The 18,135-nt window shown below is 37.6% G+C and overlaps 1 protein-coding gene across 4 annotated transcripts in view; it reads left to right on the top strand.

The window, feature by feature from the left end:
* Positions 1 to 18,135, top strand: part of KDM7A (lysine demethylase 7A) — a 64,498-nt gene that overhangs the window by 12,879 nt on the left and 33,484 nt on the right. For all 4 annotated transcript variants that reach the window (XM_074582215.1, XM_074582206.1, XM_074582199.1 and 1 more), the window contains one exon: positions 14,543 to 14,628. In XM_074582215.1, the coding sequence (XP_074438316.1) occupies position 14,628 (1 nt within the window). In that variant the 5' untranslated portion in view covers positions 14,543 to 14,627. The remainder of the gene's footprint in view (positions 1 to 14,542; positions 14,629 to 18,135) is intronic.

Here is an 18,135-nt window from a genome sequence, read left to right as displayed (position 1 = left end):
AAAAATAAATTTCACAGAATCACAGAACTATTGAGGTTGGAAAGGATCTCTTAAGATCATTTAATCTAGGTGACCCTGCTCAAGCAGGGTCATCTAGAGCAGGCTGCTCAGAACTGTGTCTGGTTGGGTTTTGAGTATCTCCACAAATGGAGACTCGGCAGCCTCTTGCAATGTTCGACCACTCTAGCAGCTAAAAAATAAATAAATATGTAATTCTTTTTCCTTATGTTCAAATGGAATTTTATATGCTTTAATCAGTGGCCATTGTCTTTTGTCCTGTCACTGGGCACAACTGAGCAAAGTCTGTCACCTTTCCCCTCCCATCAGGGGAATTTATACGCATTGAGACTTCCACACATTGATAAGATCCCCCTGCGCTTTCTCTGCTTCAGGCTGAAGGTGCATGGCTCTTTCAGCCTCTCCTCATTTGAAGATGCTTTAGTCCCTTAATCATCTTAGTGTCACTTAGCAGGACTAGCTCCAGTATGTCCATATGTCTTCTACTGCAGATGCCAGAACTTGGACCCAGCACTCCAGGTGTGGCTTCACCAGTGCTGAGTAGAGGGGAAAGATCACCTCCCTTGACCTTTTGGCGTCGCTTTTCCTAGTGCAGGCTAGGAGGCTGTTGGCCGCCTTTGCCACGAGGTTGCATTGCTTGTCATGATCAGCTTGCTGTTCACCAGGGCTACAAGGTCCTTCTCTTGCAGAGCTGCATTCCAGCTGGTTGGCCTCCAGCGTGTAATGGTGCAGATTACCCTTGCAGACAAGCCCTACAACCTGTAATAATGTGTACTTTCAATCTTGAATTGCAAAGACATAATTTACTTAACTTATATCAAAACATTTTCATATAATCACTTCTTGCAGTATTGACACACAAAATAAAACGCTTGGATGTGTTGCTCTTTGGCAGACTTCCTGTCTTCTCTCATAAAAACAATTAAGCAAAATTTGAGTCAGAAATTTTCTCCTGAAAAATTAATTTTGTGTTTTTCCACAATAAGTGAACCATAATGCCCCTGTAATTTTTACAGGAATGGTAAATGTCTGTACTCATTTCCAGGGGACCTTTTGCAGTAAGTCCTCTGCTTCCTGCTTCCTACTTTTCTTGTGCATTTCTTTGAGCATTCTTGTTCGAATATTATTGGTGTTTTGCCCACTATGAAGAAGGCATTGTAAGAGCTGTATACACGTACACTAGAGTGATACACAGATGAAATCTGTTTTTTCCCCATCTAAAAGCTGTGGAGCTGAGTAGCACAGGCTGTGAAGTAAAGATTACCTCTAAAAATGTTTGTGTGTAAAATGTAGAATAAAATATATGGATTTATGCTTTTGAAAATAATTTAGATGGCTCTAAATAGCTTATGATAGAGCAAAACTGGTCTCCCTAACCTGGATCTGAACTTCTTAGAGTTTTAGATTAAAATCGGTATGTCAAGTTATATCCAGAATAAAAATAATTGATGCAGGTAAAATTCAGTCTTAGTGCTGATGTAACTCAACCCCCAAACACTATTTAGCTTTGTTCTGCACTATTTGAAGTTTTCACGTGGTCTGAAAATTCCTGAGCTTCATTAATTCTATCTGAAGAGAACTGAACAGTTAGAGTTCTGTAGATGGAATAATATGTAGAAGTAACTTCTTGATATGTTACGGACTGCACGGATGCAGTTTTTGGCCAGCATGACCCTCTGGACCTCTATAAGCAGCTGAGAATCCAATAAAGATCTCTACATTATGGGCATTATCTAGTTGATTGAAGGAGCTTATTCTACTTACTGCTCTGCCAGCCAGCCAATGTAACATCTGATATTTAAACTCATTATCTGTGTATCTGAAACAGTTTGCTTGTATCATAGCTTAAATAGAAGTTAATGTAATCAGCTACTCCATCTGTGTTTGAAATGAGGATGGTGAGCTAGAGATGAGCCAGTTTGCTCTCAGAGTTCTTCAAAAATAAAGTGTCTGTCTCTACTTGCTATTGACTGCAAGTCTATTTGCCTTATAAAAGTAAAGTATTTCAAAGCTGTAAGAGCCATCACGTATAATTTTATGTTGTTGTTAGATGCAGAAATTATTCTGCTTACTTAAAAGTGTATTAAAAAGTTCTTAGTAATGCCTGAAAAATACTGTAGGCTGGAGGGGGAATAACACAGTTGAGAAGCAGAGGAGTTTAAAAATATCTTTGCGGGTTTTTTTCCTTGAAGGAGGAGAACTATTTAATGAGCTGAATTTTGAAGGCAATAAAAGTTTCATTTTCGGTACAGCTGCAGAGACTTTGAATGCTACTGTGAGTTACTGTGAGCTACTTAGTAGGAGGCTCCAGGAGGTCTTTAAAACCAATCTAGTTCAGAAATTACTAAACCAGCTAGGTGCTAATACTGTATTCGGTGTAAGGAGCCAGTTTAAAGGTGCGTAAAGCAGCCTGAAGCCAAGTTTGCTTTTACTGCAGTCTGTAAAGGCAGCAAATCAGTCATAGAGTAACCTAGGAATAAGGAATTTGCAGCAATGGAGTCTTAAGGTTGCACTAATACTGCTTACTGGTGCTAGAACGTGGGAGACAGGAAAGGATATTTATTGCCTAATGTTAACAGAAAGTCATATTTTCAAATCATGCCTGATGTCATTTTCCAGTGAAGGGGCACAGTTTAAAAACAGTCATTAGCTTCCTAATCAATTCCCTCAGGCTAGGAAGCCATTGTGGGTTTGTTACTGTTCATCTCCAAACTTTTTTTTATCACTGCGCTTGAGAACAAGACAGATCTGATGGTGCCTACTGACAGCATTACTGAGGATGTCGAAAGCTTTACAGGCTGTGTGTTGCATAAAACAGTGCAGTACTGATAGTACTTGTCATGCTTCATGGTCTTTTTAAACAGCTCATCTTTATTGGGCAACCTGATCTTTCTAAACAGCTCATCTTTATTAGGCAACCGGAACAAACAGCTAGTAGTCTCTCTGTAGGAGGCTGCAGTCCATGCCCTTTGTGGATGAGAAGCAGTCTGCATTTCTAGATGTTGAGAAGGAAGTGGAACTGCTGAAGACATACCAAGAAATTACCAAATGAATTAAAAGCTGCTTTTAATATACAGTGCAGATCGCCTAAAAGACGTGGTTGGCCTCATATCTAATATTGAAGAGGTACCTGTTACATAAGAATATTATAGTAAGTCTTCTTTTTGTGAGACTTGGGTGTATGTAGTTCTGGAATTTAAGAACTGTTGCGAGTGAGTATACAAGAACCATTAGTGAGTTTTTTCTAATCAGTCTCTAAAAAATAAACCCCAAGCATTAAGTCTTGCTGTTTCCCAACAAGCTGTCATTTTTTTAAATTAAGAACAGGTAGATATCTTCATGCTTCAGAATGGTCATCGTGTTTCTCTCAGACTAGAAGGTTTCCAGCTGAAAATTTGCCCTTCTGACCTTGTCCTGTTTTACGGAAAGCCATGTTTGGTGTGGTTTGGAAATGTGGCTTTCAAACTATTTGGGTTACTTGTTTGTTTTTCTGGTCTGTTATAGTTACTGATGTAATTAATTGAATTACTGGAAAGAATGTTTTGTAAGCAAGTAACGTATTGGTAGTGGCATGAAGTCATATATCTGCCTGGTACGTGCCTTGCTACTCTTGTAGCTGGAGCTACAGATAACCTGTCTCAAGGAACTGATTAAACACTTCATCAAGGAAGGACTGAGATACCTAAAGGCAGTCAGACTAAGATCATCTTAAATGCTGTGCTATCTGAAAAACCTTGGTTTACTTATGTCATCTAGTGCCAATGTATGCATCTCTTGGACTTAGTAACTTCTTTTTTGATGTTGTGCAGGATATATGATTAAATTAAAGGAAGTTTTCAGATGCAGGGAGGGATGTTCCATGCAATCTAATTGGTGAGCTATTGGCAATTTATCTATTACATTTGAATAGTTCTGAGTGTAAGTGAATAATGAGGGTGAAGTTACACAGTAGGCCTGACTGCATCTAGTGACTTCCATTTCCAAAAGGGGCAGTCTGACTTCTCATATCCTTCTCTTCAGGTTACATAGTCCCACTCCCTCTCATGGATTGGCTCTGATAGTGGTCCGACTGTGCTGTAAGCTAACTTGATAAACAGGCAAAAAACTGGCTAGGTTAGTTTCTGTCAGATAAGCGAGTGAAAACAGGTTGCCCTGTAACCAGGCAAGTACCAGGGCCATTGCAGGGAAGGGGAATGGGAGCGCGTGCTTGGAAGACAATGAGTAACCTGCCTCTTCCAGTGGTTGCAAGCTGTTAGATCAATGCAAGCTATATTGTGTCATTGCTTCCTAAGACTTTGGGTTGAACGTCAGTTTCTCTTCATAGGCTGTTTGTGATTCAGTTAATTTCTCTTTTCATTCCTCCCCATACAGTGCCCTCTGTTTTAGAAACAAGTAACTAATATGTCTACTCTGTACAAAAGGCCCTTGCTACCTAATAGGAAGCTATGCACTGGAACTAAAACTTGTGTTGATTGTGGTCAAAGGACTTGGGACGCCAGTAATTCTTAAAACCACATCATATGCAATGTTTCATTAAGATTGCTAGAGACAGAGTGATAACTAACAGGAGTCTGTGCGCAAGTTGCCGCTGAGGAAGATTAAGACAAAAAAATAAGAATGTAAAAGTTGGGGCAAGCAAACATGTAGACAATATATAACAAAAAGAAAAACTTATTTAAATTTCATTTTTTATGTCTTCATTCAGGAAAAAGGGTGGCCTTCATTTGCTATATTACAGTTGTCAGTTGCTTTATTCCTGAATGAGTGAAGGTTTAATTAACTTGTATACTGACTTCCCTTTTCCATCCTCCTGTTATCTCTGCAGTAGAACATAGCCTATTTCTTCCTCTTTTTGTGCTGGGGAAATAATGGTAGCAATTTTAAGTAGTAGTTTGTTCTGGCATAGAAAACAGCCACACACAGACACTCAGTTAAGATGTCGCTTTCAAGATAGGTATGGCAGCTATTTTAAATGGGCTGAAGATTTTGTGGTTTGGTGGGGTTTTTTTTGTTTTGTTTTTCTTTTCATAGAATTGAGAGAGGGTGTTAGTCCTGCCTTTAAAACCACTGGGGTTTGAAAGTATTATTTTAAAGAACTTTTTTTTTACTTGTTTGTAAGTTTTGGATTTTTCTTTTTTCTTTTATCATTAGTAAGTGTGGTGGGTTGACCTTAGCTGGATGCCAGGTGCTCACCAAGCCACTCTATCACTCCCCTCCTCAGCAGGACAGGGCCCGGGGCGGGGGATCATTGTGCATAGGGAGACTGTTAATTTCTGTCTTCTTTCTTCCCCTTCCAGTGTCCTCTCTCTTTGAACCAAATAACTAATATGTGTAATCTTCTGTGTATGTAAGGCGCGTGCGACCTGTCAGGGAAACAAAAGTGTTATAGGTTTTGCGTTATAACCAGAACTAAAATTCACGTTGGCTGTGGTCAGATAAATTGGGACTCCAGTATTCCTAGAATTACTTGAAATCAATCTAATGTTGATCCTTTTTCCTGCATCAGTTGTGGGAAGGACAGGATAGGTCTCATTTATTTCAACATACTTGTAGCAGTTACAACTTTACTAAGACACAGTGCCTGAAGTAAGAGTGGGCTATTGTTTCTCCTTTTCTTTGGTATGTCAGCCTGGCCACACTGGGGAAATGGATGGGGAAAGATGGGAGGCTGAACTCTTACAGAGAATCTTTCTGAATTTCTGGGCAGAGTGCTTTGTTTCATATATGAAGGGTTAGTTACACTGGTTACTGGTTTTATAGTGATAAAAAAAAGAAATTCTTCATATCAGATTGATGTACCTTTTTTTATTTCTTTCCTACAAATCTTATGTCTTGATTCACTTGCTGCTATCATCCTGTTTTATCTCATTGGTTTCACACTGAAATAAGGCCTTCAACTATCACTGTTGCTTTTAAAATGCCTTTTCTCTCTGCTCTCGCTGACATGCTGTTTACTTGTAAGGTCCGCTGTAGTTTTTTTAAATGTTATTATTCTGATCTCGAGGCAGCTTATTTTGCTAAAATCTATGCTAAAAGATCTAGGCTCCTTCAGACTGTAATTTCTGTAAAACAATGATTTTATGAGGACAGGGACAATTAATTGTAAATACACTTTTTAAGCAGCTTGATGCAATCGATCTGGTTGGAAAGAACATGTAGACATCTCAGTTGACATAGGAAGGAGGGAGAAATTGGGAATGTGCTTAATAGATGATGACGCTAAACAGAATAAATATGTCAAAAGTAGTACTTTGGTAACGTTAACTTTGCTGTGTCAGGAAATCATCATTAGGAGAAGTACTTCTCATAAAACTGTTAGACATAATCTGTGATGGTTGATGCTATTTTGAATTAAGCTGGGCTGTGTGTCTCTTCCTAACTGTCTTATGTTGTAGTGAAAAGGTTGTTTGACTTCATTGTGTATTTTTGCATGTAGAGCTCTTTGGATTTCCTGGGCATGTACTTCTTTTGACTGCAGTTTGAACAGTCATTTTACTTTTTACTTAAACTCCTAATAGTTACATAAAATAGTTGTATAGTAAATCAGCTCTCCACACAATCTTTTCGTAAATGTAGATGATTAGAAGTAAGATTATGTTGATTATACCAAGTATTCAGTTGTCAAAGTATTTTTTGAAAGTAGTGGCCCTTGGTGTCTTAGCTTCATTCTGTCAATTTCAATAATTTGAACTAATGGTACTTAAAATCCAGATCTTGGAAAAAAAGCATGTGTTCAGTTTCAAAAACATATCAACTCATTTTCAGACTGGACTGGAATTATGGAATGGAGGAATCAGTGTACAAATAATGTATATCAATATTGTTTCCCTGCAATTTTAGGTACCATAGTGATTATGTTGAATACATGGCTGCATCCCTAAATGTCAGTGGAAGGTTTTGTTGTGTCTGTAGCAGAAGGTGTATCATTATGTAACTTGATAGCTTTGTTCCATTGGTCATAATTTTTGTATTAGGTTTCAACTTTTCAGAATCCATTCTGTGGAGTTGAGCTTTCTTTGACAACATGTCACGTACTCATTTTATTTATTTTAGCCTCTGTGCTTTGGGGGAGTGAAAAGCACCATTACTTGAGAGAGAAATTATGTATACTGATTTTCTTTCTCAATGGAAGAATGTGCATGAGTATTGCCATTAAAAGTGTCTTCTGCAAGGGTAGCGCTAGTATAGCTATCAAACTTTAAATTTTATTTCTGGAGGTCCAGGAAGTCTGAGCCTTTGGAAGGCCCTTTGGAAATCAAAATAGATAATATACCTGTCTGCGTATTTGTGTTACTGCAATACTTTGTTTCAGAGAAATACTACATAATTTAGAAGCAATAGGGTTCAGATACATTAGGGAAGTCTAAACCTATGTAATGAACATTTACGTTTTTAATGTGCAATGTGATGGCTAATCTAAAGTAGGCTCTGAGCAATCAAAGGTCAGAGTTTTAAGTGTGTTACGGCATGTGGCATTGTTATTCTTGTAATTCTTATGTGTGTTGTAGGATCATGCAATATTGAATAAGTTAGTGTGTTTTGGGGTATTTTGGGAGTTGGCCTTACATGTCATTTTTCTGTCCTTAGTTGGTGAAATGTGTGAGTGAATGTGTACTAAAATAGGTATGTTGTTGGTCCAACATGCATATATTCTATACAAATCTAAAAAATGTATTTTTCTTTTTCTGGAGAAAATTGGTAGCTCTGAGAGTGAGGAATATTTGCCACAGATAACCACTGTTCTGTTTTTCAAATTATTTTTTAAAAGTGTATTTATGCATGCTATTTGAGTTGTCTTTATACCAGTCATTCCTTTTTAAAAGGTACGTTGTTTTGGAAAGTGAATATGTCAAAAACAAAAGCTGAAATATTTTTATGTTGGGTATTTTTTTCTCTAATTTATTTTAAGGCAGTATGGTTCTATATCTAGTGTATAGAAGTTTGTCACTTCATTAAAATGATTTAATTGCCAAAGTAAATTCTTGTAAGCCTAAAATTACTAGTATTGTGATTCCAGAATTGTTACCATGCTTATCACGTTAAGACTAAGAGATAGCTGGTAGCTCCTTGCACTTTTCCATGTTTTTGCGCTATGAGATGGTATGTAGTCTGTCAACAAAGTCACACTATGACTTTGTCCTTCTATTCCTAATTAAGTATTTTAATATTGTCCCTGAACGAGTGGCAGATGTAGCTATTTGGTTGTGGCAGTGACATCTTTAGTACTTCCATTGTTTTAACCTGTAAATATTGCCTACTTGGCATCCTTTTCCCACTTGGAAAGAATAGTCTTGAATTAAATGACTAACCAGAATTGCTTAAAATTTGGCAAATTGACTTCCTACCCCGTGCTTTTCTTTGCATTCTTGGGATGGAGTGGGAGAAGCTGTTCCTTGCTTAGTTTGCAAGCTTACTAATTAATTTTGACAATAAATGCAATAGTATTTTGGGGTTTATTATGTTCAAACAGATTAAGACTGAAAGTAGCAACTGCAGACCTTGTTGCAGGTAAACTGACAATTTTTCTGTAATACTTGCCTACTATTTACAAAGTTATTTGCTCAGTATATTAATAGAAATACCTCTCATCTGTCGTGACTGGAAATTCAGTAATAAGGCCTGATACTAAAAAGGCAAGTGTCAGTCTCTTTCTTATGTGTGTATATTGTTGGCATAAGGTTGCTGAACAGACATCTATTTCCTATTGTTTAGTAATCGTTTTTAGAAAGACAAAATACTGTAGAGATGAAATAACAGAATATTTTCCAGTATCATGAAAACAACATAAAGTTATGTATTTGGTAGATAACTGCATATAACTGTAATGTGCCATTTTATTTATTTTTTATTTATAGGAATCTTACTGTTAGGTTTTCAAAAGCCTATCTGAAAAAGTGAGTTGAGTGGTAGTTAATTTTTTTCCTTTGGATCAGCTTGTTGAACTGACTTGTCTTGTGGTGGCCTGATGGTTTAGATCCGGTGAGAGAAACAATGGAAGTCCTTGGTCAGGCAGTTGGAGGAAGGGAGGGTGGGACATCTTTTCAGCAGCAACAGCTACACTCAGTTTAATATTATGTGAAACTGTACCCTACAGTAGTGACTTCAGTTTTTGGACAACGGAGGCTGTCCTGTTACTAATGAGTCTCTGCTACCTCTAGAATTGACTTAATCCTTTTCTTATCCCTGTTAAGACACAGTAGAGACTTACTGTCTATACACCATCTCAGCTGTTCTGTGAATAACTGGAAACTGAAAAAGGATTTTTGGGATCTGCTCTGGCACAATAGGAAACATGCCTGTACCCCTAGTAATTGTAGCCCTATGTTCCTAGTAACAGAGGACATGCTCTAATACCCCTGGTATTTTTCTGCTGTTCCAGGAACTTCGTTGATTTTTTTCCTACTGGATGTGCTTTTTTCTTCTTTTACCTGATAAAGCCTGCAGTTCTCTCTGAAGCATAGCAAGGAAGGGCTGTGAGTGCTGGTGCAAGGGTGGACTTGAAGAAGAGGATGTGCAGAGCTCTTGTTCAGAAATAGGATAGTAGAGAAACAAAAAGAATATTATGCATAGTGTTTATTCAGGAAGAATATAGGGGGATCTTGGAAAATGTAATTTTCAGTAATTTTATAGCTTGGAATAGATACAAGGTATTGTGCCTAATTAAACATGCTAGCAAGAGTCCTGAACCTGCATTTTTTCTGTGCAATGAAAGCAACAAAGTCAGACAGTTCAGATCAGACTGTGGAAAGCCAAGAGGTCTTTCAGGACTGAACTTTGTATGTCCCAAGACTTAAAAAAAACTTTGGCTCAATTTTGAGCTGTAAGTAAATACATAATTGTGAAACAATATCTATCTAACAATAGCTGTTGAAGAAACAGTAGATGTTCCCGTGATGGTCTGTCATGTTTCCTCATCTGCTAGGTGAAGCTTATAGGTACAAAGTGTCATGCTGGTGTTGAAAGTAGTGGAGGCTACTGAGGGAGGCTTCACAAGAAGTACAATTGCATCTAGAAAGAAGAGTCAGTTAGGTTATGTTCCATGTACTACTGAAAGACAGCAGGAAAAGGCATTTATGGAATTGAGGTGATGTTGGAAAGGAACAGAAAATGTAATGCAAGAGGATGGTGTCCTCTGTACAGCCCAGCTTCTTGACGACTTAATTCATTTTTTCCGTATTGAGAATGATCCATCTGTTTTCTGCAGTCCTTTGATTAGATCATCAAGAATTACTTGCATCTCTCAATTTTCAAGATTTATATTTTCAATATGCCTTGTATACGGGAAATCTCAGAAATTTCCTAGTAGGTATAACTTGTGACATTTGATAATCTGGCCTATTAGTCTTTTCAGTTGCGACAATTAAATTGGGGAAGCGGGCATCCAAACTTTACTCATATATTGACAACTGTCAACCTCTGTAGTGCCGTGTGTGTATAATCATTCCCTTTTGAACTTGGAATTTTATATAATGGTGGAGTATATACACTACTTGTTTTAATAAGATAAAACAGGTTTTTGAGTAGTCCCCTAAGGGATACTGAAGTTAAGGCCTTGAGTCAAGATTGCTTTGAATTTTTTTCTTAAACCAGGATTCTTTCAGTCAGGCCAACAGAAGCAGTTAAGCAATCTCTAAAATGATGTGGTTGTGCTTGATAATATCAGAAGTAAGGAAAAGCCAGACTGAATTGAGAACAAGCAGGTATTGGATCTGGAAGGTGCAGCAGCCTGTGTGGTGACTGGTGTGGATCCAATACTTGTTCACAATGTCATGCTGCTGTAGGAGAGAAGAGGTGCCATGTGCTTTGAGTGCCTTACTATGTACAACCGTGCAGTCTTCAGGGATAATGCATCCTGTAAATCCCCCCCCCCATGAAAGAAGCCTTATTTTTCCCTTTATAGAAGAGCAGAGGTCCATAGGTATCTATCAGATATGTGAGATAGTCCTCTTCTGATCGTTTTTAATTTACACGTGTTCCTTTTACATAGCTGCGAATATAACAATCAAATGGAAAGTTGAGACTAAATCAAAAACATTCACATTCTACTGAGACTTAAGTCTGGAGAATTGGTTCCTCGAACTTTGAATAACAAGGGATTTCTTCAGTTGCCAGGAATGGGAATGTTTCTGTATGTGAGAAAACTTAGCACTTCCCCAATTCTTCTAGTACCTCTTGCTGACCTTGCCTTGATACTAGACACCTTGGGGAAGTTAAGAAAGTCTGACCATTCAGAGACTGGTATTATGAAGTCTATTTTTAACTAAATTTTTCTACTTTGCCACTGCTTCTAGAACCATTTCAAGTAAAATTGGGTCTGTTCAGGCCTTCCACCTTCATGAACAGAATTAGAGATGCATTTTTGCATAGCCTTCTACAGTTCTTTTTAAAATTATTGTTATAATTTTTTTTATTTTTTGGTAATACCATGAACTTTTCACCATTTCTGAGGATTAGTCTACAGCCTCCCTGCAGGAGATGAACAATTCAGAAACTAGGTAATATATACTAAAAACATTTCAACCCAAATGGATGGTGAGGTGAAGGATAATAATGATATTTCATTCAGGAAAACATCAGTGAATTGGGAGTGTTACTGTGTTTGAGTATGTTAATGCTTTCCAGGCTCTCTGTTACCTCTTGGTGACCTTGCTTTGATGCTTGAGGTCTGAAGTTGCACTTTACCACAGTAATTGATTGCTCGCTAGTAGCCAGAATGATTAATGTCAGATTCATCTGTATATGTTGGAGAAAGCAAAGTGACTTGTAATGGTGCTGTGTGTGATTGATGTGCTCTGTGGCATCCTTGGCAATGCTTGTTCTTGCAGGTGCTGGCGCCTCATTTGCTCTTTGTATCAGTCAGGTATCTGCTAATAGATGCACTTCCAGTATCTCCCAGTTAGTGTTTTGCCGTTCCAGTTAGTTCTCAGTTTAGATTCTAAATAGTAGACCAAAAATGTTTGCTTTCTTTATTGAATAACTGTTCCAGCTACTCTAATACCATTCCAATGTCGCCTGTGGTCTGTGTACACAAAGCCCCATGTGCCTTCAAGAAAGGTTATGGAATTAATCAAGTCTGAGAAGGAGTTTAATACTGATCTTGGAAATAAAGGAGAAATTCTGTTATCTGTAACATTCTACAAGAGACAATAAAATTAACAGTCTTAAACAGAACATGACAAACAACTGTTCAAAGCTTGGAGGTACTTTTACTGTACTTTGGTACAAAGTTCTTACTGTTAGTCATCAGGATAATCTGATCGGGGTGATGATGGATGTATCAGATAAACACCAAGAAAAATGAAAGGGAATAAGTGAAGTTTTCCATGGAGTGCTGCGTTTCATTGAATAATTGTGCTAACTTTATCAAGATACATTCCAACATAAATATCTTCAGCTGCTCAAAAATCAGAAATTTAGGTAGCCACATCCTGGGCTGCATCAAAAGAACTGTGGCCAGCAGGTCGAGAGGTGATTCTGCCCCTCTAACTCCGCTCTCATGAGACCCCACCTGGAGTAGTGCATCCAGCTCTGGAAGCCCTCAACATAAGAAGGACATGGACCTGTTGAAGTGAGTCCAGAGGAGGGTCGTGTAAATGATCAGAAGGCTGGAGCACCTCTCCTGTGAGGACAGGCTGAGAGAGGTGGGGTTGTTCAGCCTGGAGAAGAGAAGGCTCCAGGGAGACCTTATAGCAGCCTTCCAGTACCTAAAGGGGGCCTACAGGAAAGATGGGGAGGGACTCTTTATCAGGGAGTGTAGTGATAGGACAAGGGGTAATGGTTTTAAATTGAAAGAGGGGAGATTTAGATTAGATATTAGGAAAAAATTCTTTACTGTGAGGGTGGTGAGACACTGGAGCAGGTTGCCCAGAGAAGCAGTGGATGCCCCATCCCTGGAAGTGTTCAAGGGGAGGCTGGATGGGGCTTTGAGCAGCCTGGTCGAGTGGAACCAGGGTGGAACTAGATGATCTTTAAGGTCCCTTCCAACCCAAACCATTCTATGATTCTATAATGGGATTCCTGAGGATGTATAAAATCGGTCTTCTCATTTGGGGCTTTTAGAATGTACATTTTTAAAAAGTTTTCTTATAATACATAGAATTATGAGTCACTCATCTATAAAAAGAGAGGGAACACAAGCAGAAGGAAAAGGGACATGCATTTTTAAAGACTGCTTCTGCCTTCCTTTTTGTTTATGTCAGCTGACTTTTCATGTAGTAACAATCTGTGTAGTTGGGGTCTTAAAACAGATACTAAATATTGCAAGAATTGTGATGAACTGTGGCAGCTGAGTTTTGTGTTTAGATTTTAAAATAGTATGTATATAAAAAAGTGATATAATTTTTAAATTTCATGTGGTATGTAGTGAATGGCGAAGTAGAAGAACCAGCTTGAATCTGTTTACAGAGAATTCACAACAGTGTAATTCTTGTTGATAGTTACATGGGAGATGCTCTTCAGTTTCAGATTTTATTTGCTCATTGGTGTGCTCTGAATGCTAGACTGTTTAGTGTATTGTTCTGGCAGCACGTACTGACACTTACTGGAGCGTGTCAGCGGTTTTGGCACTAGGCTGCTAGGGAAAAGACTTCTTGTAGCTGGGTCATTTCAAAGCTTCGGTGTTTAAGCTGTCATTACACTTTTAATATGAAACGGGTTACCTGAACGGAGTAGTGTTCAAGTTCTCCAATTAACCTCTCGTGTTTCAACTTCTAAGAAAATGTACTTCATTTTGGCTTTAGAATTGTTATTTAGATATACAGCAATGTAGATGTTTTGTCATGACTGTTACAAAGATCTTCAACTTAATCCCACTTCGACTGTTTTATCAGGGAAAAAATGTGGACCGGGAAAATGTTACATCTCTCAAGTGCTCTTTGAAATACTTGTTGTTATTTTAAAACAAAAACACTTCTACAAAGTGATTTGTTTGGTTACTTGTGTAACTTGCATAGCTAGTACTAGTAGTATATAAAGATTTCAGGAAGAATATGAAAGTATTCTGCATTGATTTGTCTTGGGGGTAGGAGTCTGTTATGTTCTTTTTGCAGAAGAAAATGGAAAGAAAAAAACAAGAAAAAATCCATGATGTCCTCTCTAAATTGACAGCACATAGACTTCAGATTTTTTTTTTAAATCATAACTTTTATAAGGAAAGTTGCTTGAATGATTTTACATAAACTGTTTCCTGTAATTAGGATCAAAGCTCTTTGGGGGGATGAGGGGTAATGGTGTATATTGTGGACTCATTTTTAAGGAAAATTGATTCTTATTTTCTTTTTATGAGTTGTTCCTTGTTTGGTTGTGTTTGGTTTTTTTTTAAATGGCATTCTTTGTTCAGTGATAAACAAATTATTACTCAAAACTTATGTGTCCACCCAGCAGTTGAGATAATTTGGTATTACACTTTGTAGAGTAAGCATGTTCTAGTAAAGACTTCAAGCTTTTTTTTGTGGGTTTTTTTTTTTTAGCTTGAAAAATAAATCTTGCATGTATTCTCATTAACATTTTAAAAATATTATTACAGCTGTGTTGGGGTAGAGGAGCACCATGCTGTTGACATTGATCTATACCATTGTCCCAACTGTGCAATTCTGCATGGACCTTCTCTAAGTAAGTATGGGTTATTAAAATTTTTTATTTTACACTTTCAGTCTGTTTTCTCTCCATGTACAATTGAAAAAGACTGTTCAGAAGAACATTCAAGATGAGTTTGATTATTTAGAAGGTACTCGTTCTACATGACTAAGTCTGAGCTGATAAAAAAACCCACAAACCAAACCCATCCTGAAAGGTTCCTTGATCTGGAGATGCAGATATAATAAGATAAAAACCACCGCTTTGATTAGAGAAATCAAAGTGCACAGAGCTAAAAGAAAACAATCTGGACTTGACAGAGAGTCAGAGAATTAAAATTAGGGAATTCTCATTTAAAAAAAAAAAAGGAAATTCAAAAGATGGCTTAGGGTTCCTATATTTGCCTAGGAAGGCAACTTTGCAAAAACGTATGAGTTAGCTGTTGTACCTTTCTTGATCATTGTAGCTATATGCCATGACAGTCCAGTGAAATCTGGAATATGAACTTCCTGTGGGTTTTGGTGTGTTTGTTGGGTTTTTTTTTTTCTATTTATGTCCTTGAGAGTTACACAGCTCTGAATTTCAGGTTTCTGATTTATGAACAAGTTTCCACCAAGTTCCTCATGCAATTTTATGAGCTGCCAGAAGAGACTGTGAAACAGAGTAGCAAGAGAGACCTCTTCTTTGGTCCTCCTTTCAGTAGATAAATGTGCTGTAGTGATCTGCAGTGGAAAGATGATAACATAGCAATTCTGAAGAAAACAGGTTTTGTGTTTCAGTAACTACTGAAGGGATACTGCTTTATCCACCTCCCTAGATTTTCCCCATGATTTCTGTTCCCAAAAGGAAACAAAGTAAAAATGAATTTCACCTTTCCAACAATGAATTAAGTTTCTGTGTTCAGACCTGAGAAATGTTTATATGCACTGTGTGTCTTTAACCTCCAAGCACTAAGTCATGGTCATTTGTGTTTTCTAATGTTGGTCTTTTTTTTTTTTTTTCTTTTTTTTTCCTATTTTTTTTCCCCCTTGAAGACCACATAATGATTTATAGTCAGCAGTGACTTAAGATCTAGAATCTTTTCAAAGCTGAATTTACTTTACCATTTAGAAATAAGTTTAAAACCATTGCACTCTCTCTGGTGGTCTTCTGGAATATGAACAAAGTGATAAAGCATCACTTACTGATGTATGTAATTACTGATGTAATGTATGTTGCATGATATGTGTCTTGTATAGTATGAATTCAGGGTTAGCTACTTTTATGTTAGGGGCTAAAAGGTAAGACAAATACTGTTTTACATGCTTGTAGTTTTTAGTATTCCAGTTGTCATTTTCAGTTAAAAATCTGCATGTCACTCCTGTAAATCAGAATAGAAATAACTGCCATTTCTTTACCCACTTTCTGACTGGTTTTTATGTGAAATAGAGGGACTAGGAGGAGGAGCAGAGTGGGATCATATCAGATTTTCAAAATAATAAGCTAGTAAATTTGAAAACTTCTTTTCTTCATTTGTGAGAGCTAGTATGCTTCACCATGATGCCTGTGATAACCTTGCCTGTAATGCAGAGTCCGCTAGCTCTAATGCGAGCTCTGTCTCACCTGCAGCAATTTGACAGTGAGATAACAATGATTTTCGTGTTGGAAGTCTTTTCAAAAAACCAAGAATCTATGGTAAAAATTATCCTTATTACTTTATATTGCCTCAAGTAAGTAGATCATCTAGATTTAGTAGAAGCTTCAGACATGTCACTTATCAACCCAAGCTGAGGTGATATGTTGAAATATGTCTTCACCTGTAATTTTATTAATTTTCCTCAGCTAAGCTGTCAGAATCAAATCTGTGATGGTTTGCGGTTTGGGCTCTACTTACCTTTAGTGTTTAGAGAGACTGATAATGTCTCATGACTTCCAAGTGTTGCAGCAATGCTCCAGAGAGCTTCAATCATATGAAATTATGTATGTAAGTAAAAAAAAAAAGCATTTTTATTTACAGCTTTGTATTCTAAAATACCTGCTTCTAAAAGAATTTTGAAAGAGACAAAAATTCATCTGTTTGATTTAAGAGGGCAAGTATATCTGTGATTTCAGCAGGCACTTGTGTATATAATCCCGTCTAATCAAATCATGTAGTGCAAAAAATTAACTAAAAATATACAAGAAACACATACTACTAGGCAGCCATTTGCTCCCACTCCCCCCCGGCCCCGCCCCACGCAACCTTCCCCTCCTGCGGGATGGGGAGAGAATTGGAAGAGCAAGACAAAACTCATGGGTTGAGATAAAGGCAGTTTAACAGAATAGCAAAGGAAAGGGGAAAACATCATCAACAACAAAACTGAAAAAGAAATTGCAAAACACAATTAATGTACAACTGCTCACCAACCAGGACCTGGAAAGCTCAGCCTGCTCCCGAGCAACGAGCAAGAGCAGCAATGAGCAACGATTCCAGCTATATCCTGAGCCCTTTTGGCTGGTTTAGGTCCTGGCTGTGTCTGGTCCCAGCTCCTTGTGAAAAGTAACCCTATCCCTGCTGGAACCAAGACAGTATCCTACAAAATCAGTTATGTAAAAGTTCCAATAATGAAAAGAAAGCTACTTCATAGTAGATGTGAAGATCAAATTAACCTATCAATTTCTTCTTATATTTCAAACAAAATAAATCCTCTTCTTTATTTGGAAGAACAACAATTTTACAAGAACTCTAGTAAGCAGACGTGTGTAAAATGCTAAATAATTCTAAAATCCTAAATAATTTAAAAAAGGGCAGTATTAAAAAATAGCAATAGACTATGGAGTTTTCTTAGCTTATTTGGTTTAGAGTCTTCATATTATACTTCGCTATTTTCAAAGTTTTCTCGGTGATCCTTAAGTCTGAAAATGCTCTATCTGCATGAATGCTGGGAATCAGATTTGTCACCAGACTCTAGAATCCAGAGCTTAAAGAGAGCATGAGGTACAATAAACGTTAACAAGACTCTGGTTGTCAGGACATTATGTTCTTGATCTGGTTTTACCTTCTCAAATTTGGTAAATACTCTCCTGCCTGGTTGGTTGTGGTTTTGTGTTTGTGGTTTTTTTTGTTTTTTTTTTTTTTTTTTTCCTTTGACTGTGGTAGTAATGGCGGTGTTTGATCTGAGCTGACAATTTGGGATGATGTACCAAGCCTTAGAAGTGGTATTCTATGATTCACTGTATGCTTCTCAAAATTTTTTCAGTCTTCCTATGCTAACATTTCTCTTGCCTTTTTGGTCACTGGGAACCACCTAAAGGACCACTTCCAAGACCTGAGGCTCATTGTCCAGATGTATACCTCTTGATGGTCCCCATTTGAAGTCTAGCATGTGACCTCTGAGGCAAACAGACTAGTAGTGTGAGAAGGCAGGGAATAGTGTTTGCCTAAAGTAGGTACAGTTATTGGCCCATTGTTTTGAGTGCATAAGGAATGTAATTTAAAATTAGCTTTCTGCTTAGTTTTCATGAAAACTTCCATCACACTCCTTTCCTTTTCTCAATCCCCCTAGTCTAGTGTATTTTTAGTGT

The sequence above is a fragment of the Larus michahellis genome, chromosome 1 (genome assembly GCF_964199755.1).
Source record: "Larus michahellis chromosome 1, bLarMic1.1, whole genome shotgun sequence".
NCBI classification, from domain to species: domain Eukaryota; kingdom Metazoa; phylum Chordata; class Aves; order Charadriiformes; family Laridae; genus Larus; species Larus michahellis.
Note: the sequence above shows the minus strand (reverse complement) of the source record. Positions and strands in the feature narration are given on the sequence as shown.